At 35.3% G+C, this 24,406-nt stretch overlaps 1 protein-coding gene across 2 annotated transcripts in view; it reads left to right on the forward strand.

Annotated features, from left to right (window-relative positions):
* The window catches only part of CenB1A (Centaurin beta 1A), a 72,346-nt gene that overhangs the window by 23,066 nt on the left and 24,874 nt on the right, over positions 1-24,406 (forward strand). For both annotated transcript variants that reach the window (XM_069842803.1, XM_069842804.1), the window contains 5 exons: positions 2,202-2,418; positions 10,623-10,728; positions 10,965-11,213; positions 13,338-13,444; positions 20,948-21,128. In XM_069842803.1, the coding sequence (XP_069698904.1) occupies positions 2,202-2,418; positions 10,623-10,728; positions 10,965-11,213; positions 13,338-13,444; positions 20,948-21,128 (860 nt within the window). The remainder of the gene's footprint in view (positions 1-2,201; positions 2,419-10,622; positions 10,729-10,964; positions 11,214-13,337; positions 13,445-20,947; positions 21,129-24,406) is intronic.

The raw sequence follows: 24,406 nt of genomic DNA on the forward strand, positions 1-24,406 counted from the left end.
TATAATAATATACATTTTGTGCAAGAAAAAGAAATATTACAGTGTAGAATATGAATTATCTTTGAAAAAGATGAAAAATTGTAATGTAATTTTTTATGAATAATGCAGTAGTGTGTTCAATATGTTTAACATTGTTATCCTGCTAACAAAGTCAAAAGTTTTGTCACTGCACATTAAAGAATGTCATTCATCAATAATCATCAATAAGTGTAGAAGGCCACTGAAAAAATATTGTCAAAAAAAAATGATATCCTGGAACATAACGTTTTAGTTTAGCCGTATCTTCAAGTTTCTTTTGGTTTGTGGGAAGTTTTTGTGTGAGATATTCACACTTACGACGTAGCAGAGGAGATGGACCAAGATCTAGTATGTTGTACTAGTCCATTAATAACATACTCGAACTGCCTGAATTTGGAAATCTGGAGTGCCATCCTCTTTGATCATGGTTTGTGTGCTGACTTCTTGGAAGTGTTTGTTTTCTTTTAACTTGTTGGCCATCGGGTCTTGAAAGACAATACGTCAGTCGAAGTAACCAATTTTACAGAAAATCCCCACTTGACACTTGAAGGAGTGAGTTCTGCACATGCTCTGGCTGTCTGCTCTTCTCCTCACAGTCCCAAAACCCCTGTGAGTGCCTTCCTTCTGATAGGAAATATATGACGATACATTATCGACCAGATTCGTTAGAAAGTGCACCACCATAGGGTTACGGTTCTGCCCTGCATAATGCTAAAATATGAGTTTTTTTATATTAGGAGATAACTCATTAATATAGTAAAGAAGGAAGGAGCTTACTTCATTCGAGGTCTTTGTACATAGTTCTTCATCACAGTCTCTTTGGAGTTTCCATGAAAGGCAGTAAAAGCAGATGTGAAAGCACTTTCCAAAAAGTTCAACAAAATACAAGAAACTGTTCATTCTTGGTGGAACCCCTTTGGTTGCTGCAGCCCTCAAATATAGTTCGTGTTCATATTATTAAATAGCTGCATAATATTAAGGTACGATCACACGTCGCTACTTTTGCAGCGATGCAGTACAAAAAACTGTGCAACTCTTGTACTGCGACGTGTGAACAACGGTGCAACCCGAAAAGTAGCGGCTGCCGAACCTGCTGCCCGCTACTTTTCCATGCTGCGCGCAACTTAAAAGTAGCGACGTGTGAACAGGGTCTCAGGGTTGCAGCTGCAGCATTTTGGATATCGGTTTTATTGAAACTTTTGCTGCGGTTGCAATCAGTGTTACCACCCAAATGTGCCAATGATACCTTTATTGTTTGGATATATTTTAATGTTAAATGTGATGAAAATAAATTATTTGTAACAGTTATTAAATACACAACACAGTCTGAGCATAATTCATTTTTTAAATTTTCCGTAGCGTAGTTCCAAACAGGAGGGTTGCCAACATTGATTACGTGAATATACTGTTGGTTATCATTTAAGTATATAGGCGTTTTTAAAAGCTTTATAGTAAAAATAATGTCAATTTCTGAATACTAGTTAGGACAGAAAAGCAAATAATAGATAAGGAAGCTTTCGCATGAGTTTCTTAATAATGCGAACATAACCACAAAATGTATATTGAGAAGTCAACACGGAGATGGAAACCTGCAGCATGACTGCAGCTGCAAAAGTAGCGCCTTGTGTGTGAACAGACTCGCAACCTCCAGTTGCAACTTTTGCAGCACTCGGGTTGCGCAGCACGAAAAGTAGCGTGCAGCGCGCTACTTTTGGCTTACGTGTGAACACGACACGCAACTTTTGCAGCTGCAGTATAAAAGTAGCGCTGCAAAAGTAGCGACGTGTGACCTTACCTTTAGACCGCATATCATCAGATATTTTATCGAAACACTTCATTCAGCAGCCAACACACTGTTCATATCAACAAGAAGGATAGTTGTGCAACACAAGTTCTGTTTTTGCAGATAACCACATCTTTGCTAATGAAACGAAATATGGAACAAATACCCTTTATTCAGCAATAGATGAGTCTATCTAAGGAACTCCAGTTATCACAATAAAACATAATTTTTACAAAAATGTAACATGTGTCGTCTTTGCAGAAGTCAATTCATTTATTCGATAATGTTATTTGGTAATGTTTGTTACAAACTCCCTTTCATGAATGAGCAGGTGAACAGTGGAAGCCACCGAGCAAAAACGACCGTTATCTGTACATAACATTTTCTTTATATTTATCAGGTTGTAGAATTACGACAACAGTGCAGTAAACTTGAAAAGCAGATGGAAAACAGACACACTTACGTGACCAGTAAGGATTTTGTACCTCCGCCAGGATGTAATGGTGCCCCTCATATGGAAGGTTATCTTTACAAGAGAACATCAAATGCATTCAAGACTTGGAATAGACGTTGGTTTACATTACAGGACAACCAGCTGGTGTACAGGAAGAGAAGTGGTAAGTGAGCCCTGTGCATACAGACTGTCATAAATCTGTACATATATGATGTCCTAGTGTTTATGAAAGAACATTTGCAGGAATTTAACATGAGAAGTGAGATACACAGTCATACAACGAGGAATAGGCAATTAATTATTAGATTATTCATTTTGTGGACTTAGTGTGACAAAAAAAAAATATTATAAGTTGATTGGAATCAAATTGTTTAATAACCTCCCTACAAACATTCAGCTTCTTCCTGTTGAAAGTTATAAAACAAAATTGTATAGTTGGTTAATTAAAAACCCATTTTACTCAATTAATGAGTTCTTTGAAATTGACATACATTTTTAAATAATGCAATTTTAAATGTTATGCTTTTGTTTCTTAATGTTTTTCAGTAGTGAGATTTTGAATGAAACTTAGTGGTGAGTCAATTAATATTTTAAATTTAAGTGTAATAATGAACAGTGTAAATTACACTATTTTCCGTGCGTTTTTAAAGTTTATTATTAACCTCTGTTGTATTATTATTAAACATATGACAATTAGTACTTGATGCTGTCTTTTATCTAGTAAATATAGTACTTTTAACTTTATATTATATAATTTGTAAATATCTACATTATTTTAATAATTAAATTTTTATGTTTTATATATCCAAGATTGTGACACTGACAGTGTCTACAGTGAAGTTTTTCATTCAATGACAATAAAAATTATTATTATTATTATTATTATTATTATTATTATTATTATTATTATTATTATTATATAAACATAGTATTTGCAATTAATAACGATCTCAGGCCACAAAATACTTCATGCTCGACCATGCCGAAATGTAGTAATTATACACCTGGTAGCAGTCCTTTAATGCATGTCATTAAAGTACACCTACTCATTAAAGTACAGGTGTTTTCAGCCAATGACAACTCAGCTTACAGGTGTTCAGCCAATAACAAGTCAGCTTTGTACCGTTATAAAACCGCAAGTATCGATTATTCTCGGATATGCAATTGAAAGAGAATTAGCGAAAAGTCACGGAGGCTGGAAATCCAATACTGTCGCAGAAGGTTATGTTCTGTTACTATAATAATTAGCGTTAATTGTAAATGATATTCAAATAAATTCAATTTGTCATCTCGTTTTTCAATGTCGAATTCAATAATCAAAGTTATACCAAGTTTAACGGGATTACACAAGGTCAATGACATTATTGTTCCTCGGAAAAAATCAATACTTTCGCGTCTGCGCACATCTCACAATTCACGACCTAGAACAAGGTCACTTCCGATCTTGTCAGATACAAATAAAATGTATCTGAATAATTTCAAGTTAGCAATATGGTCGAGCATAAGAAGTCAATGAAACTTGCCTATAATGGTAATTAAGAAGCTCGTATGAAAATTATGAAACTTGCTTGCGCTCGTTTCGTAAACATCCATACTCACTTCTTAATTACTATCATTATAGGCTCGTTGCATAATGTACTATTATATCACAAAGGTAGCTGACCTTTAGTAAGGGTTGCCAAAAGATACAGCATCCTAAATAAATAAAAATAAACATTTGTGTAATGATTGTTATTTTCAACTAGAAGTTGCCCTTGGGAAAGTATGTTTATTCAATAATTATTAATAATCAGATAGAATATAAAGGAATTTAGGTGTACAAGTGATTACGTAAAATTTGAACAGAATATTTGATTACATCTACAGCAATAATTTTCAAAATTTTTAAAGGAATTTCAAAAGACTTAAAACATTCAATTGAGAATTTTGGAATTGCTCCCCTTGCTCTGAACAATAATCCAAATACTTCAATATGTCCTTGTATATGATAATAATCCCTAAAGTATTCAATTGTAGGGTCATAGATGGTCTTCTTTTCTTCATGTACTGCTATGGATTGTTCATTGTTCAACTGCAGTTTGAAAGCACACAGTGGGATTGATGATAATTGCTGTGTAATTTCGTCTATCAATGACAATGATGTCAACTCGCCGAGAACTTCCATCTTTTGCAAGGCAGTGGACTTCTTGGTAAACTTCCTAGAAGAAAAGAAGACTTTTAGCAATAAGCCCTTTCGAAACATTTTCTGTAATTACGAGTTTCTTGGATCAATTCTCAAGAAATAAAATAACACGTATTTGTCACATTTTGTAGTGTAGGACAAGGAACTCGCACTTTCTTCTTTTGTGCCTGTGAATAACGAGACATTCGAAATAGGCTGCACTCCATGACAAGTGGATGCCATGGTCACCACAGAATTGTCCATCCACCACACAATACCAATTTCTTCGTTTGAAATGTTCACCATTTCATAAGAGCCACGTGTCCTTTTCTTCATCTCTTTCAATGACCTAAGTGGGTATTCTGTTTTCACGGATTGTCCCAGTGGCACCATAACCGTGGTTCACTCCTGTGCAGAGGTTGTCAAAATAAATCCGGAGCAATAGCACTTCAGTAGCTCGTCCACGTCCAGCATCAGTAGCATTGATACCATCGGAGCAGCACATTTCCCAAAGTTTTCTTCGTATTTGATATTGCCATTAGGGTTTTTCCCTTGGTAAACATAAAAATTTATCAAATATCCGGTTGATGTATTGAGACACCAGATTCTGTAGGCAAACCAGATGGGTTTTCCGTGGATAAATTGTTTACAGGTGTGACGTCTGTAATATTCCACCATGCACTCATCGAAATCCAGGCACTATTCTGATTGGTACAGTTTCATGAATCGACTCTTCAAGTGGTTCATTATTGGACGAAGTTTGCACAATTTATCATTTTTGTCTGGTTTATTGTTGTAGACACAAGGAACGAAACGACAGATTTCCAAAAAACAATCTCGTCTCATGGCATTCACAGTTAGTTCATGCGTACATCACCTCCTGCTTGCCAGCATGATCTCTTGCAGGAACAGTGTTGTATCCGGAAAGAAGTAGTGTGGCCAGGAATATCTTCATCTCCTTGGAAGCTATCTTAGGTCCATGCAGTTCTTGAATAATGCATAGTTGCTTGATCCTTCTCTTGGCAAATTTATAAGTTCATCATTTACAGTCATCTCAAAACAATCTGCAGATGACTTTCCACGCAAAAATGTATAGTCTGCTTCAGGGAACACATTGCTTCTATCGATAATATCCTCCTTACTCCACGTAATGTTGCTTTTGGACTGTCTCTTAGTTTTTTTTTGAGTATATTATATAACCGTTTCTTACTGCCCATACTATCGTCATTATAAATTACAGAGATACAGCATGCATTCATTATATGAACATGCCTATCAATTATCATGACGCACAGGTTCATATAAAATAAATGGATCAATGAATATATATATATGGTCCACATCTGTGGAGTAACGGTTAGCGCGTCTATCCACGAAACCAGGTGGCCCGGGTTCGATTCCCAGTCGGGGCAAGTTACCTGGTTGAGGGTTTTTCCGGGGTTTTCCCTCAACTTAATATGAGCAAATGCTGGGTAACTTTTGGTGTTGGACCTGGACTCATTTCACCGGCATTATCACCTTCATCTCATTCAGACGCTAAAATAACCTGAGATGTTGATAAAGTGTCGTAAAATAACCTATTATATATAACACACACACACACACACACACACACACACACAGTGAAACCTGTTCAAGACGGAAGTGATATGGTCCTAATTTTTTTTCCGTTGTGGACAGGTTTCTGTGTTATTCAGGTGTGAAGTTGAAATGGAATATTTTATCATTTGTATAAATGAAAAACAAAATGGCATGCTGCAAATTGTAGGAATTATAAAATATTCCGTGTAACACTACTGACATTAAATCAGCTTCATGTCGCTTATTTAATTGGTGAATAATCTTGATGAAAATCTCATTTCCTCTATAAATTGTATCGTAAGTCACTCATTAAGCACTATAAAGTTTATTAATTACGCTAAATTTAATATCTAGCACTATACTATAATACTGTACTGTATATCACAGCACATTATTTAATTGGACTAGGAGCCTACAAGCCTTGAATTCTGGATTATCTAATTTCTTTGCCAGTTCAAGGGTTTTCTTTGCAGAATAGGTCCAGAAATTTGCACGATCTTTGAAAGGGCAAGAACAATCCACTTCCACAACAGTTCATTCATTTCTATGTAACCAGTTGTTTTCTCTTTCCTTTTATGTCACCATTATTGACCGCAAGCCACTCACTCATGATACGGCCTTTATTTTTGAAAGTGTCAAGTTACACATGAGTTTTCCATTCATAAATTTCAACATTATTTTCCGTACTCTTCGTTTCTTGTTTTCCTTGATAACTTTTACTTCATCAATTAATGATAGTGCAACATTTTTACGCAACTTTTTTTATCACGAAATCACTATACACTTGCATTCTACCCAGCTACGACAGTATACAGGAGTGAAGCATTGAACATCTTTGAAGGGACTCGTCTGCCTAGTCAATAGGGTAATAAAATTTATGACCACCAGGCAACACACCCTCGCAACCTAAAATATTTTACAAAGAAAACTTGTTATTATCTTAGTGACCTATGTGTTTCGTACATTCCTTGAAAGCACATACTGTTTCAAAATATAGTTTACATTAAAGTAGTGTGTCCAAAATATTATTTCCATTTTGAACAGTAGCAGACAGTTTCCGCGTAAGCGTTGGACAGTTTCCATTTTAATCAGGAAAAATTATACATAATACATATGAATTTCGCCAGGACCAATAAATTGTTCTGAAATAGACAGGATTCCGGATTATTCAGGTCCCGATTTGAACAGGTTTCACTGTATATAAATATTTTGTATAAAATATTTTAATTTCTAAATCAATACTAAAAGATACAAATCTACTGTGCTTCATAGAATGAAGTATGAAGTGCCAAGCGTGTTCATATGATGACGACACATTTATAATTAGTACACATGCGTCATCATGGAAGACTGAACATCCTTAGCAGTACAGCAGAAGCTATGATTATTCTAGAGTACGGCCAAGATAAATATCTTCAAACAATGCGATAAAAGCAATACTTACACAAGGCTGCCATCGTATTTCAGCTGATAACTAACATTGCAGACAGCTCCTAACTGTGTTTCGGCAATGAACTTATCACAATGTCAGCGTTGCCACATATCTTCTGAATCAATAAGCACTTCCAAAATTCAAATCCATAATGTAGTATTATTTTTTCAACAGTTTAAATAAACACATGCATGCCTGATTATATGATCACGCACAGCAGTAATAGGTTAAAAAGGCCATCTATGCTTATGTGACAAAATTACACAAATGCTATTTTTACATTTTTACTGATGACGTTGTCAGTTCAAATGAGCCATCTTCAGATCAGTTTGTATAATAATCCTACTGAATACATTTATAATTAGATTGACAAACAAGTGTGCATACAAGACATCAGAAGTATAATACAGGCACTATGTAGGAACAATTTACATGTGCATATATCCTTTAATAAAACATGTTAAAACATTTTAAGTTAAAATCTGTGTAAACCATATAAATTATTTGTAATTAATATTGTGACTAATAAACCATTGAAATGACCAAGTGATGCTTCATGTAAATGCTAGGTACAAGAAGTTTATAGCAACAAATGTCATCTGAAGCAAGTTCATAAGTAAATTAACAATAAGATTTCTTGTTTCGATGTGAACTATGTTACTACCCAAACATGACGAGTGTACTAATGGTTGCTTTGTACTCTTGTCTCTGTCTGTAGAGATATTCAGTAATGAACCATAACTGTAATACCTAAATGCGCCAGCAGTATTGTCAATCAGTGTCCAGTACAACTTCAAAAGCATTGGTGATTATTGGAAAAAAGTACCTTATTTTCTCGAATAAGTCGTGCACCCCACTTTTGAAAGACAAAAAACAAACGCAAATTACAAAAACAAAATATTTCTGTAAATGTGTTCAGGACAAATTAAAAACAATTGAGCACAAATACATCCAGGTTGTTGCGTTCAGACATTCTTACAATACTTGAAATCTTTAATATTTTCTTCCAGTGCTATAGCCAGAACTTCTAGTTGGCAACTGCATAGCCAAGCTATCGTTTCTCCATTGTATATTCGTTTAGCTTGGACTTCACACTGACCACTAAAGGATCCTGTTTGATAACATTTCCTTCTTTTTCTCCAGTCTGTAACTTTCACTTGCATCTAATAGCCTATATGGGCTGTAGTATGATTTCCACAGCTTTGATAATTTTAAATTTTTCGTTGCAAGTAAAGGGTCACGATCTCATACCTTTAATGGTAATCATTTTCAGAATTGAAAATATAAGACGCATAAACTAAACACTTATCAGCTATCACACTTGAACTTGATTCAGACACATCTACTGCTAATCTAAACACCATGCACCATTTAACAATGTTAACAGATTGAAATATCTATGCACGAAGATAATGGCATGCTCTACCACCTTAGGAGTTGCATGGCATGTTGCCAACTTCATTTCGAATAAACCGCGCACCCATATTTTTTACTTATATATTTCGGAAAAAAATTGCGCGGGGTATTCGAGAAAATACAGTAATACTTTTCTGACGCACCTAAGAATGTCCTCGTTCTGCTATGAAGCCTTGATCCTCACACAACTATACAAATAATTCGTGATGTACAGGATCTCCTAATTATGCTTAGGTCTGTATCCAGAAATGACCCATAACTTCTCTTTTCCGAAGAAAGAGTTAATTATACTGAATTTCAGTGCTACTGCATCAGCACACGAAACTTTTAACCACTAACCACTATTACATAGTTATGATATTGACTTAGTTTGAATCTTAGAAACGCCTTTAGAAGGTAATTTAAAATTAAGTAATGGTCGACAACACAATCCAGGTGGCAGCACAGCAATATTAATTAAATCTTCACTTTGAGTTACTGCTGCAGCACCTCAACTCAGGGTCTGGAATGCAGTGTGAACTACACTTCACATTGCAGTCTCCTCTGCTACAGGACCATGTATTACAGGACTCTCTGTTGTTCCTGGTCAGTTGATCATGTCTGTAACTGTTAACTTTGTACGTTTTGTTTTGTAACCTACTACAGTTCAAGTGAGTTTTCGTTGCAGTCTAAATGTCTAAATTGGATATACAATTTTTAAATTCTCCTACTGGTGCTCTATAAACACACAAGATAATACAACTTGATAGGCGACAGCCAACTTAAATCCTACAGATTTCAGTATCTTGTTCACTACAGAAATGAGACATATCGTCATTTCCCATAACTATGGTCCTGGAACACAGCTATGGTCCACAATACAACCATTTAAATTTTGTACTCCGTAATGTAGTACCTCATTTATCTATATTTTTGCTGTACTGTAGTTTGAAGTCAAGTCACTGCAGCTGTCTATGAACAGTCTACGTTTCTTCTACAATGTTCTTTGAATGGTTGTATCATGGACCATAGTTGTGTTCCAGAACCATAGTTATGGGAAATGACGGTATCAGTTTTATTAAACAGATTATCCTTAACAAAAATAAAAGCACCTTCGTTTCGAAAGTCATGTCCATAGAAATTACATGTTAATAGGTATCCTTGTAAAGGCAACTATAATGCTTTCTGTTTCTAATGATGGTCTGTTAAATGTACAGCCTTAGATACAAAAACGACCAATCTCTTGTAGCATGAATTTGTAAGTCCACTTCAGGCAGTGTCTGGTTCACATGACAAGGGAAAGGATGCTTATTTTGCACCTAATTTATAACACTTCATCTATAAACAGATAGAAAAAGTAACAAACTAACAGAGCAGTCTCGTGCATGTGAACCTAAGCTCTCACGGAATCAAACGAAATCTTCTGAAGGGGCTTAGCATATGGCAGACGAAGATTGTACAGAATATACTAAGTTTGTTGAGCTTTATGAGTTGAGGTAGTAAAGTAATGATCAGGTCCTTGTCCCTTAACATTTTGATGACAAATCATGAAATTCTTGTGTTTTAAAATATTCATTATTTGGAACTTCATAATAGTCATCATTTTTTAATTGAACTAGTTTTGAAAACCTTACTGGTCGAAGATTTACCCTAAGAAAGAAGAAACTACAGCATTAACTAACATGGAACAATAGTTCCACACAGTTGATTTGATGCATGGTTACATATAAGAGTATGTTATTTATATGGCGTGGATTATTTGGAAATTGACGATCTTATACTCTTTCTGCCTGTTTAGGAGAGGATGCTGTGACAGTTATGGAAGAAGATCTGAGACTTTGTTCAGTCAAACCTGTGCTTGAAGGAGATAGACGTTTTTGCTTTGAAGTTCTGTCCCCTGCCAAGTAAGCATATTTTGTAATCTTTGATGTTTATAATATATTACATTCTCAAGTGACAGGATGTTGCATCATTGAAATTAACGTGACAACAAGCAATAGAAGCTGTAATGTGTCTTGTGAAGACATGGGCATGGGTCATACCACTGGTTGAGTTTCTGTCACAGTTGGTGCAGCATTCTTAAAGAAGTGCTTGTTGCTCATTTGTTTGATTAATTATTGTTTCATTTATATAATTTTAGGAGCCATATGTTGCAAGCAGATTCTGACGAAATGTTCCAGTCGTGGATATCAGCAATGCAGCAAGGAATAGGGGCAGCAATTCAACTTAGTATTAGTGAAGAGGGTTCTTTAGCTGGTGCTAATGTTGGTAGTATTGGAGCTACTAGCAATGGTGGTGGTAAAGATTCTGGTGCATCTCATTCACCCAGTGGCAGTTCTGCTGGAGATCCTGTTGATAAGCCGTCACCAGAAAGACAACGCAGGAACAGGTAATCATCAATTTCACTCCTTTGGATTTGGAGAGTACTTTGTTTAAAATGTTTGTAGGTTGATTTATAGTGCCAAATATTTGACTGGCCCTTCTCTGCTGCTCTCATTAATTGATACCAGTTTTTAAATTTGCACCTTGACAGGTTTGCAAAGAAGTAAGCAATTAGAAGACATTGTGATATCAGCAATAAGCTGTGTTGCACTCAATATAAAGAAATAACAGATTTCAGAAATAACTTATTCTGAACTCAATATGAAGTAAGTAATTGAAACTGATTTATTAGTAGAAATTTTAACAGTATTTTGAAGGACAGATTAGAAAGTGAAATATCAGAGCATCAGGCAGGCTGATTATGCATGGACCATATTTTAATAGTAGGCAAATTAGTGAAAAATCATATGCCAAAACTCAAGAGATCCATCTTATATTTGTAGATTTAGAATAGATCGTAACGTGAAAATAGATGCGTATAGGCACTATAAAATTTCATTATTATAATAGCAGGAATATAATATATATAAGAGTTACTGATAGGCTTGATAGGCTATTAAGGAAAACAATAGGTAAAAACCTAAAAAATCAATGTCTACTGATGAGTTGAAAAGACTAAAAAAAACATTTTGTGCCTGTGAAAGTTATACAAAGTTCCAAAATTTAAAAACACTTAATTTTATACTTAAAATGAAAATCTAAGATTTGTGGAAAAATTTTATGTGATAGGCAAAAACTAATTTCATATTCGTAATCAGCGCAGAAAACTTGAAGAAACACTGTCTAGTTTATAGTCAGCAGAACCCATGCTGATCGGTGTAAATGAAGTGGAATGCAACTGTTTGAACATTGGCATTGACTGTTTAGACGTTGAGGGACATAACCAGTTGACATTTGTGTACTGGGTTTTTGCCGGAAGGGAGAATTACTGAGAATTGTCCATCATAATAAAATTCGCTCCTTGATTGCCAATGAACTTCACCGGGCTGATAAGTATGAGGTGTACGAGGAAATTGGGTGCCTTTCTGCCGACGGTTCAACTAGAAGAGCAGATATCATTATTTATTATAGACCAAAAAAAATTGTGGACTCATTCTCGATCCCACAGTCAGTTTTGAGAACAGCGAGGAACAACCTAGAGAAGTCTGCAAAGAAAAACGGGCGATTTATCTGCCATGCTGCAGCGATTTGGGGACCAAATATAACATCAAGATATGGACGTTATAGGAATTATGATTGGGGCTAGAGGCACAGTCCCATGGGAGTCCTTAGAAGTCTTGCGAAAATTGAAAGTTCCTGACAGCACCCTAGACATGATATCCTCCACTGCACAGAAGTCGTCTATTAGCATAATTAATCATTTATATTCTTTATAAAATGTAATTTGTTTTGTAGCCTAAATTGTTTTTTGCATTTCCAATAAGTTTTCCAATGACAGCCTACCTAACTAGGGTTTCTATTAAAGAAAAATTTGAATTAAATACAAATATTCATTTAGAATAGATTAGGAGGCCGATTATTAAACCCTGGTTGGGACAGCCATCAAATATCTATTAAGAAAAGGTTTTCAGTAAGTCTTATATTTGGACAGCACGATAATGACACAACCAGGATCTGGGTCAGCATCTATTTTTATTGCCTTTATTACTGTAGTCGCATCTGCAATCGTAATAGAAGGATCATATTCATAACGAGCTGTAGATGGATAGTCCATGTGAAGGCTGTGTGGTCAGTATGCAGTTCTTTCGATATCGTAATGCAGTGTGAACAGCTTTCCAGCATTGATTATAATGTTCTTATTGAGTTTTTTCATACATGAATTTTTCTCTCCTTTCTGTCTAATCCTTTTAGTAGCTCTTGATGAGTTCCTACTTTTTGTGGACGGGAACAGGAACTAACTTTATGGACTTGTAATTCGAACTATCTAGCGTAACTGATACAAATCAAGCCTCTTCCAATTTATGAATGACTCCTACATAGCATATTGATAACCATATTTCTGGTGTTTTGGTGGCTGCATGTGGATTTCTGTCTTGTGAATACTTGTCTAACATTTTCGGAGGTGCGAAAGTAGCAATGTAGTGCTGATAATGATAACATTTACAACAGTAACGTTGTTATATTGTTTCAGAATGTGGGAGCAGATACTGAAAATTCCAGGAAATGATCATTGTTGTGATTGTGGAAATGTGAATCCACGTTGGGCCAGCATAAACTTGGGTATTACTCTTTGTATTGGTAAGTCATTTAATTTACTTTGTGCTGATATCACACTGAAAGTTTAGATGCAAACTGATATGTATGGTGATAGTCTATATTGCATTTTGTTCGATAATAAATGCAATTTAGTTTCCAAGACAAATGTTGTTTACAAATCCAAAAAAATATTTGCTAGTTTAGCTGCTGGATATTTTTGAAGCTGTGAGTCTATCAAATTAATGGAATTCAGATAAGACTTTTAGGCTATGATTTTTTATGATTTTAAATCGTCATTGACGCCAAAAGAATGCATCCACTGATGTCAGAATGCTTTTTGAAATGAAACACCGTCAACAAGGACTGTGTACTATTGGTTTGCAGAATTCAAAGTTCTTACATCATGGATTGACCTGCTACAGAAATATCGAATGAGTAAAGAAGATAATCAGCATCTTTGTGATTGCAATACAGCAGTGAAGAGCTGAATAACAAACACACATTGATGGTGACCTGAAAAAATTCAATTGAGGCTGGTCAGATTCTGTTTTTGAGACCATAACAGTTGATTTACTATTCATTCATTTAGCGTTCTGCCCAAGGGCAGATCTTTCACTGCAATCCAGCTTTCTCCAATCTTTCCTATTTTCTGCCTTCCTTTTCATTTCCTCATATGATCCATATATCTTAATGTCGTCTATGATCCGATATCTTATTCTACCGCGATATGAGCCAGAAAATAAATGATAGCACAGTGGATCTTCCCGAAAATAAGTGAACAAAAGTCAAAAGAGGCCGAAGCACTGGAAAGAAGATGGTTGCCTCAATCTTTTGTCCGTTGCTTACGGGATTACACAAGCTGGCGCATAGCACGATCGAGAGTAGGTCTCTGTGAGTCATGACAATTTCTGCCGCTAGGTTCGCCTCTCTGCCCTATGAAATGATGAATAGTACCATTACAAAGCATTATGTATCGTGAAAATAGTTCGATTAATTGTGCATTACTGATTGAGTACGAATATTATAAATATGCCAAGCATATTACAGTGTTATTTGAAGTTTGTTCAGCTAAGTTATATTCGAAAATTGTGTGTGTTTTGCTATGTGAAGAACTCGGTACCAACAGGTCGTATCTTTATAGGTTAAGGTAAATGTCAAAGTTCTCTCATATAACAAGCAATGCTATGTTAAAAGTGGCGAATTGCATTTTCCGACTCTCGAATGATGTGACCCGAAATGTAAAATAATTTCATGCATTGTTTCACTTACCAAGCATTACTGATATAGGCCTAATGAAAATGTGAACGACGTGATGTAAACATTGAAGATAATGTTGTTACTGTTTTCCCTTTCTCTTTTATAAAATACCCACAAAAGTAATGAATTATCTTCATGCTGTACTTATTAGGTAATTAATGTGTATTTGTCTGTATTTTAGACCTGAGTATTGTTACGTAATTTTCAGTGAATTAGGTTAGAGAACTTAACAAGGTTAGTATGAGATTAGGTAATGCACCTCAAACTGTAACTAATAATGGCTGCTGCCGAAATAGGCTGAGGTGGTTATCGTGTGAAACAAATTTTATCTGGAATATCTAGTTTTATTATATACGGATACGTAAAGTTTTTTTTTGTTTTTGTTTTAGCATGTGTTTGTAATTTTGTGAGGTTATGTCTAGCCTAATTTCTTTTTATTCTTGTATCATTATCAATACATTAATTTATTTTATATTCATTTCAGGTGTTACATCTATGGTGGCAACTCTACTTATGTTAGGATATGAAGTAACAATATATAGGCTATTCAACTTCATCATTTGCTAAAAATTAAAGAAAACTGTATGTGTTCGACTCATTCCACCGTCATTTCTTCTTATGTATGTGAACCACGTTCGTTCTAAAAGTGCTACAATAAATGAACACTATAGACAACGTGATGGAACAATTTACAAGTTACTGTTAAAATGCTCAACATTTTCAAGTGGTGCTATACCCATTGTTTCAAAATGTACATACATATTTTTACATTTCTATAAGAGGTGTCATAAATTATTTCAGCATATTTGTAAATTCTTCAAAATTAATTCTTCTAATTAATACCATAAAGTAATGAAATAATATAGGCCTAGCCTAGGCCTAAGTTATATGTGATTTTATACTACCGGTATTGATGTTGATCTTGGTAAATTAATCCAATTTCACAGTGTTGTCTTTTGTATTGTGGTTCATAACAATTATAACAGTATGTACGTGGAAATGTTTTTAAAATAATAAATTCTAGCTCATGATTTTAAGTGGTCGTTTCAATGGGAGGTTATATTGGAAAGATGATCACAAATGGATAATTTACTGCAAGATACAAGAACTGAATATAAGTGAGTGTTCCGTTGAAAGTGAAAGTGAAAATTTCGTTTTACAAGAGCTAAGTAAGCGTACACGCACTAAAATACTACAGCGTTTACTATTACTATGCTCAATAGATTAATCAGTAGGCCTATAGAAATGTTTTCACCACTGCAAGAAAAAATCGCGCAATAATTATACTTCTCAGTTATTGTGACGTCCGTATTTTTTTTTAAAAAGAGAGGGAAAAGTTAGGCCTTCTTGCAAATGCGTAATTATGAATTCAAGGAAATTAAAGATAATGCAGTACCTTAATTAGTTGCAATATCTTATTTAATAACAATATTAATAATATTAGGTGAAAAGGGTGGGCTATAGTGCGTATATGTAAGATGTCAAGTTAATTTATTTCCGGAAATGTTTGGTGTATGAACTGAAGTACAGAGCAGACAGTCCCTCAGTTTATATGTAATATGTTTTAATATCAAGAATGACAGCCTTTTATTGTAATATAATTGAGGAGTAGAAGTTTGTAAATTACGTCTATTGTCCATAAAATATTGTACGAAGCATTTAATAAGCAATGGTGAGTCCTTTAAATGTCCCAAATGTCAATGTCTTTTAAGTGTTCTGCTATGAATATATAGGGCAGAACAGCGCTCCGAGCGGCGGAATTGGCATTACGAGGGAACCACTTCAGACTCGTTTTTCAAGCTCTATGCGCCAGCTTGTATAATCTCGTAAGCAACGCTTTTGTCACTCTGGTCCTGTCATCTCTTTTTCACTGGACATCGCCTTCATAGGCTTCAAAGAAGCATTTCATAAAGTTAATCGCCATATCTTGTTAAACATAATATTGAATGATACAGACCACATCAAATTATCCAAACCATATTTCACTTATACAAAGAAACTTGAAGTGCAGTAAAAACTGGAGATACTTTGTCACCTTGGAGGGAAATAAATTTAGGCGTCAGACAAGGTTGTGGACTTTCTCCATTTTTATTTAATATCTATATGAATGCTGTCATAAAAGAATTTAAATTGACACGACATGGGTATATAACTGTAAATCGACATCTACATTTAGATCCTTTAATCTTTGCAGATGAAAATACTTTTAGCCTTTACAGAACATGACCTACAACGATCTGTACATAATTTGAAATCAATAGCAGATAGATATTCAATGGAAATTCTAAAGTTATGGCTTTTTACGGAAAAGAACCAATACCAAGCAAAATTTTTATCAGTAATCAAATATTAGAAAGAATAAATGAATTCAGTTATCTTGGTTATAAAATATCATTTATGGTAGACTCAGACAAAATTCTTAAATTTAATAAATCTATGAGTATCATCAACAGCATTATGAAACCATCATTAGTCCAAAGACATACACGCCTCCGCCTCTATAAAACTTGGCGAGACATGTTCTGCGAGGCTTGGACTCTTCGGAGACATGATGAAAATCACGTGAAATGTGTACAGCAGGTTATACAAAATGGGACAGAAAAAGAAATGAAGATGTCTTGAATGAGCTCCAAATGATACTTGCTCTGGATCAAATACATCAATATCAAAGCAATTGGCTTCACATGCAAACTGAATGTCGAACAGTAGAATACCAAAAGGAGCCCTGAATTATAATCCAACAGGAAAAAGATCGTTGGGATTTCCTAAAAAACTATGGAAAGAAAGCTTTGGTAAACCGTAACAGTTCTTCAAAGAACTACAACCTGTGAGGATGATGATGATTATGATGATTATTTCCAAAGATTCTGATATTGGAAGACTGACTATTGGCCAGTAATGGGGGCCTGAGGACATAAAAATGTTTACATTTTGCTAAGTTATTTCTAAAGAATGTAATATTATAATGTAGAGACTATAAAATCCCAAAATATGCTGCATTCAGCACTATCAAACTATGAAACATGCACAATCAAGCGAAAAATACATTAAAACATGCACTTTTATTTTTGTTCCAAATTTCTTACTTCACTTCACTTTTTTGGCACAGTTAACAATCTAACAACATTTCTAACTTTGTTTCTGTGAGGTTCCTGCTCTTGTTTTTGTAGGCAGAGAATGACCTCTTGTCGCTCTCGGTAGCGCAGTTGGTATAGCGCTGGCCTTCTATGCTCGAGGTTGCGGGTTCGATCCTGGCCGACGTTTATGGCATTTAAGTGTGTTTAAATGCGACAGGCTCATGTCAGTAGATTCACTGGCATGTGAAAGAACTCCTACGGGACAAAAATTCCAGCACACCGGCGACACTGATATAACCTCTGCAGTTGCGAGTGTCGTTAAATAAACCATATTTTTTTTTAATGACCTGTCTACATCACAAGAAGTTATGGGTGCAAACTTGAATGAACATATTTGTGACAGTGTAAGGTCAAATTCATCATTCAAATTTCGCCACAAATAACCTTCTTCACTGAATTAAAGAATCTGTACTCCGGGTTCGCATTTATGACCCTATCCAGTTTGTTTTTCGCCGCTACACCCACTTTCCACGGGCATAACTGAGGGATCTATGGAATTCTTTGCAGATTCTTTCCTTTTTTGCATTCTTGCAATATGTGAAGCAGATGCGACATGCTGGTTGACTTGAAATTGTTCTGCACATTTAATCTGAAATTATAATAGACCTTACAGTTACTTAGATACGATTTAAAAACGGACAACGTAATTTAATTAATTATTTTTTAAGAAGTTCGCAATTTTTTTTTTACAATGAACAAATGCCATAATAAATATTCGGAAACAGAATAGCAGTGCTTACCTCTTTACTGCAATAATCGCAGGATATGAAATCCCCATCTGATCTAATAAAATCCTTTCCTTTAATTCACTGTGCAAAGAGTACACTTTTGGAACCTTTAATTGGAGGCATATTAGAACCACGTGAACACACGCAAACAGAATAAACAAACACATTAACCACTTACGAGGTCCACACACTGCAAAAACAGTTTAGAGAATGATTCCAATTTTACAAGAATCTAAATTGCTATTAGTACTGGAAAAGGGAGAGAATTTACAACCCCCCCCGAAACAGGGTGCTTTTGACCTTAATTATTTGTCGGCAGTTCCTTAAATCTGCTGTATTTCCTCCCTACTATTCTCAAAGTATCCAACGTAATAAATTCATTTATGACACACAGTCTGTAGATGATCATCGGTAAAATGTTGTAAAAGTGAATTTCCGTCCAGGGAAAAGTCCTCTAACATTTTATTGTGAAAATCTTAACATTTTATTTCATTTTTCTGTTATTTAGTTTTTTTCTTTTTCTTCTTCAATCCTGATTCCTGAAACTAAAATAAGGGACACAAAAATCGAGAAACTGAGGTGTCCACTCAAAACCATTAAAACATGCATTTAAACTGAGTATAAATGTATATTATATGCATTATTAAGCTAAAAATTGTTTAAATATGCATTATACATGTTGTTATCCCCAAAAAGACCAAAACATGCAAATATGCACGGAAAAAGTACACATATTTGGAACCGGAAAGTAATGAAATGGATAATAACTAAGCTTGAGCTATGTCCTATTTTCCTGTAAAACATGCATTTGCATGGAATTCTCGTCTCTAATTATAAGACTAACCATTGATCAGTAAAGGGAGTGTGAGGACTTGAAGGGAGTGTGAGGACTTGAATATTGTTATATTTTGCTATGCTATTTCCAAAGATTGTAATACTAAGTGGAGCCACCAGCATAGCTCAGTTGGCTAACGCGCTTGCCTGCCAATCTGAAGTTGCGCTTGGGCACGGGTTCGATTCCTGCTTGGGCTCTGATTATCTGGTTGGGTTTTTTCCAAGGTTCTTCCCAACTCTACAGTAAATGTCAGATAATGTATGACAAATCCTCGGCCTCATCTCCCCAAATATCATCTCGCTATCACCAATCCCATCAACGCTGAATAACCTCGCAGTTGATATAGCATCGTTAAATAACCAAGTAAAAAAAAAATAGTAAGTCGAAATCATGACGATTAATAATCATATACGATTAGGAGACAATCTAATTGTCCACACCTGTGGAGTAACGGTCAGCGCGTCTGGCCGCGAAACCAGGTGGCCCGGGACAAGTTACCTGGTTGAGGTTTTTTCCGGGGTTTTCCCTCAAGCCAGTACGAGCAAATGCTGGGCAACTTTCGGTGCTGGACTCCGGACTCATTTCACCGGCATTATCACCTTCATTTCATTCAGATGCTAAATAACCTAGATGTTGATACAGCGTCGTAAAATAACCCAATAAAATAAAATAAAAATAAACAATCTAATTAAGAACGAGCATCCGAACAAAGAGAATTTTTTTATTGTACTGTAACTGCTTTTGTTATTGTGTGAACATAAAACACGAAACATAATAATGATAAATTACGCATGCATACCTGGAAGACATACCATTGCTTGGTTAAAGGGGAGCTGAGGACATTAATAATTTTATATTTATTGCTATGTTATTTCGAGAGATCGTGATGCTACGTTAAAATCATCAAGTTTCAGACAAATCAGAGAACCTGATGGTCTGTAGACACTGAGTAGCAGTATTGAAGTCGTCCGCTGTATCTTCCACTGCTTTCTTTCTTCGTAGTCCAGTTCTGTAGGCAATTCAAAATCATCAAATTTAAGACAATTTAGAGAGCCTGATGCTCTCCAGCTATTATTCAGCTGCAGTGTTGAAGTCCTCCATGTTGTCATGGTAACTGCCAATGCTTTCTTTCTTCACACTATTTAAATTTAATACATCAGGACTGTCGCTGGGCAGTTACCTGAATACATGTTTCAGCATCACATTGTTGACAAGTAACTCAATCTGTTAGCACAACCATAAAGCATCTAATAGATGCTATAGAGTTACCAACAACGAGAAAAAAAAACTAGTTAAATTTAAATTGTTAATTGCCTCCCATTGGTGGTAGCCCAGAAGTACTCAGTATACTCTCCTACATGAATTTTAAAATATTAAAATAGGCAATTCAAAATCATGTCGAGGGATTGAATATAGATTCATTCATGTGTTACTACTTACAGAATTGCTTTTTTATTCAAGTTGTGAATATGTCCTTTATCTTTAGTAGATTATTAGTTCGTAGAAATCAGTCTGGTTATTTAAGTGCCGTTTACTTGTTTAATGACACAGTTGATTATTTAGGTTTCATAATCTATCTGTTCCACAGAATGCTCAGGTGTCCACCGCAGCCTTGGCGTTCACTACAGTAAGGTGCGGTCACTCACACTGGATGCGTGGGAACCAGAGATTCTTAAAGTTATGGCTGAACTTGGAAATTCCATCGTCAATAAGGTTTATGAAGCAAACATAGACCCTAATATCGCACGAGCAACACCAAAATGTCACGGGTAAGATAAGAAACATGTATTATGTTATGAATTGGAGAGGGAGTTGCCTATGCTGCAGCAGGCAATACTGAAATATCCAAAATAATACTAATGCATGTAAAAGAAATACATAAGTAATAATTTAATTAGTAATATTATAATGGATCAGTAATACTTAGCATAGCAATGTAAGTGCCTGGAACCACCGTGAAAATCAGTGCTGTGCAATTTGTGTTAATGGAGTTATGGTTGAACTAAGTGCATTTTGTGTGGTATAAAGTTACTGTTTACAATTCATATCAAGTTTTCCTTCTCTGTAAAATCAGTTTACGTGTCTAAACTACGGTACTCTCCCTAATGTTTTGGACCATACAGTGATTTCAGTGGCCTTTCAGATTATTCTCTCGCAGTAGTCTTAGTCTGATGAAACAATATCCTGAGGATGCCATTTTCGGTTGATGTAATGTACTGTATAGAGAATGTTTGTTCTTACTTGTTTCAGTGCTACGACCTGTGGCCAGTTTATACTTCCCCTCATTGGCTTGGAATTTGTTATATTCCCGGAATTTTGAGACCTATGCTGTCTTTCGCAGGTTTTAGAAAATTGTTTTTATTCTCTGGGGATACCGAAATAGTTCGTATGTTGGCTGACATTCTACTTATTCGATTTGTGATAGTTTCGATATACGAAATTGTTGCCAAAGAGTTACATTTTTCTATAGTTTACTTTTTCTATGTACTTTTTGTGGCCCTATTAATTGCATAACTAAAGTAACCATGAAAATCTAGTCTTTCAGGTGAAGCTCCCTGTAAAGCAGATTTGAATAATTTCAAGGAAAAATTGTTCCGGGATCGATACCCGGCCCCGGAACAATTTTTCCTTGAAATTATTTAAAGTAACCATTTTTACAAAATATTTTTTTCAGAAATTGTATTTTTTAGGTACCGTAATACTGTCCTCATAACCTCTGCTTGAGGTTCTGACTCTATTATCACGCAGTATATCTCACTTGTGATATGTGTCAGAGGAAGAACAATTGTTTGTATGCATCTGAAGTGTGACTAGCGTAATATGTAGCTAGTCAGCGATGTATGCAGTGGAGGGGGAAAGGAACTGGCCACCCTACCCTGTTATCTCCTGCCCTAGTTGCCTCGTGACCTGTCTTCGGATAGTTGACTAAACCAGGGGTTCCCAACCGGTGTGTCACGCAGCTCCATGGAGTGTCGCGAAATTTTGGAATTGAAAAATAAATTTTATTGCACTCAGAAAGTCTCTTTACAACACATTTTTAATTTGCAACAAAGTCTTTGATATGGTACATTTTATTTCGAGACAAACTTTACCAATGGAACGTGAACACCTGCAACAATGCACAGTTCAGTTTTTCAACCATAAGGCCACGTATAGAGAAACTCTGTGCAACCTACCAAGCGCAGACTTCACATTAATTTAAATAGGCAAGTTTTCAAAAATGATGATAAAAATATTTTATCGGACATCCAACATAGATGGGTTGGGATTTTGTTTTTTTCTAATGCCACTCAAGTTGCTGCTTGTTCTTTTAGAATTTTCGATTGCGTGTTAACATCAACCTATCTACAACACTGGATGTCCGACACTACATAGAAGTTAACATGCTGAAACGGCACCTTTTTGTTACATTTTTTAATCATGGAACTGAAATATGTGTGAATAACTATGTTTTTAATATAATTCTTCTTTGAATTCCGCTTAGATCTTGGAAGTCTTATTTGGACGAAAAGGAGGTTAAAAATGACAAGATTCCCGTGCAGTGAACAGTAATCTCTTTTGATCCTAAAATTAGAGCAGAAGTTTAATATTTTTCACACAGTTCGGGACTAATTTTTTTTTTTATTTTGATATCCCATCTCCCCATCCGCTATTAAAATATTTTGCACAGAGTTATACCACTTTTTTCTCCAGAAGAAAAGTAGTGGTTATTATTATTATTATTATTATTATTATTATTATTATTATTATTATATTATTATTATTATTATTATTATTAATAATAATAATAAAATCAAATAAGTGTGTCACGATATCGTGGGTGTTCAGTAAAGTGTGTCATCAGTCAACAAAGGTTGGGAACCACTGGACTAAACAACAGCTGTCCTCACCACATATCGTTCTAGTCCTGTTTACTAGTGTCGAAGGAAGGACAGTGTTTAAGTATACTCGTAGGTTTCATGCAAGCCCTGTGCCCTATGTTATCAATGTCCAAATGTCCTGTGATTCAGTTGTATGTTCGGATTCTGACTGTATGTAGTCCCAAAACTTTGGAGATGTTAGGTTCCAGGATACAGATCGTTGTTATTGGTCGTTTATGCATATTCATATGTTCATTGAGATGCTCTGTGTCCCAATATTCTATAAGCATATTTATGATCAGCAGATATACAAGAAAATGCATTATAAACAGAGCAATAATGCGCTAAAAATTAAAAAAAAAATATGTACTAAAAACTTAAAAAAAAATGCAATATGATATTGAGAAAATTCACATTACAGATAAATACCAGATGTTCATTTTTTTAGTCCTGCATTGCAGTGCACAACAAACAACTACGGTAGATTGTCAAAGGAGGAAGATTGTTGATTGTCTCTGAACAGTGATTTGTATATCGAGAAACTCCTTTCCACTTCTACCAATACTGAAGATGAATACTTAAAATAAACTATATCACTGACTTCTTAGTCCCCTGGCAGTTCTCCTACCTGACAACATCAGCAATTGAAGACAGAACATCAAATCCTTTATTTTTGCTCAAAACCAGCATCATTTTCTTCAGTACAGTCTTTCCCATTTCCCAACTCACTACAGTTTTCACTAAGTTCTTTTGCTCCACTAACTTTTCTCTAAACAAGTTATGACACGAGATAGGATTCCAAAATTTGATTTCATATACAGAAGTTGACCTGTTGACGGATGCTGCATCAAACATGTCAGGGATGTTCTTCACGTGCTCGCTGTGGTGGTTGCAGGCTTCTAGCCAAGTCCGTCCACCTTGTTAAAACTGGACAAGTTGGCAAAGGAACTCAGACTTAAAATGTGCCTTCAAGAAGATCTTCACAAAGCCTGTGAACTGGGAACTGATTCCGAACTTCCTCTGCCAGTCAGTGTAAAGCACGCGCTAGATGCACCATTTTTTAGTAAAGAACTCGCAGAGAAGTAGCAGCTTTCACCATGTATGGTCGGGAACAGTAGTATGTTGTCATGTTGAATTCCACTGGGGTATATTAGACTCAAAGATCTATGAAACACTTTACTAATTGT

The sequence above is a fragment of the Periplaneta americana genome, chromosome 13, assembly GCF_040183065.1.
Source record: "Periplaneta americana isolate PAMFEO1 chromosome 13, P.americana_PAMFEO1_priV1, whole genome shotgun sequence".
Taxonomy (NCBI): domain Eukaryota; kingdom Metazoa; phylum Arthropoda; class Insecta; order Blattodea; family Blattidae; genus Periplaneta; species Periplaneta americana.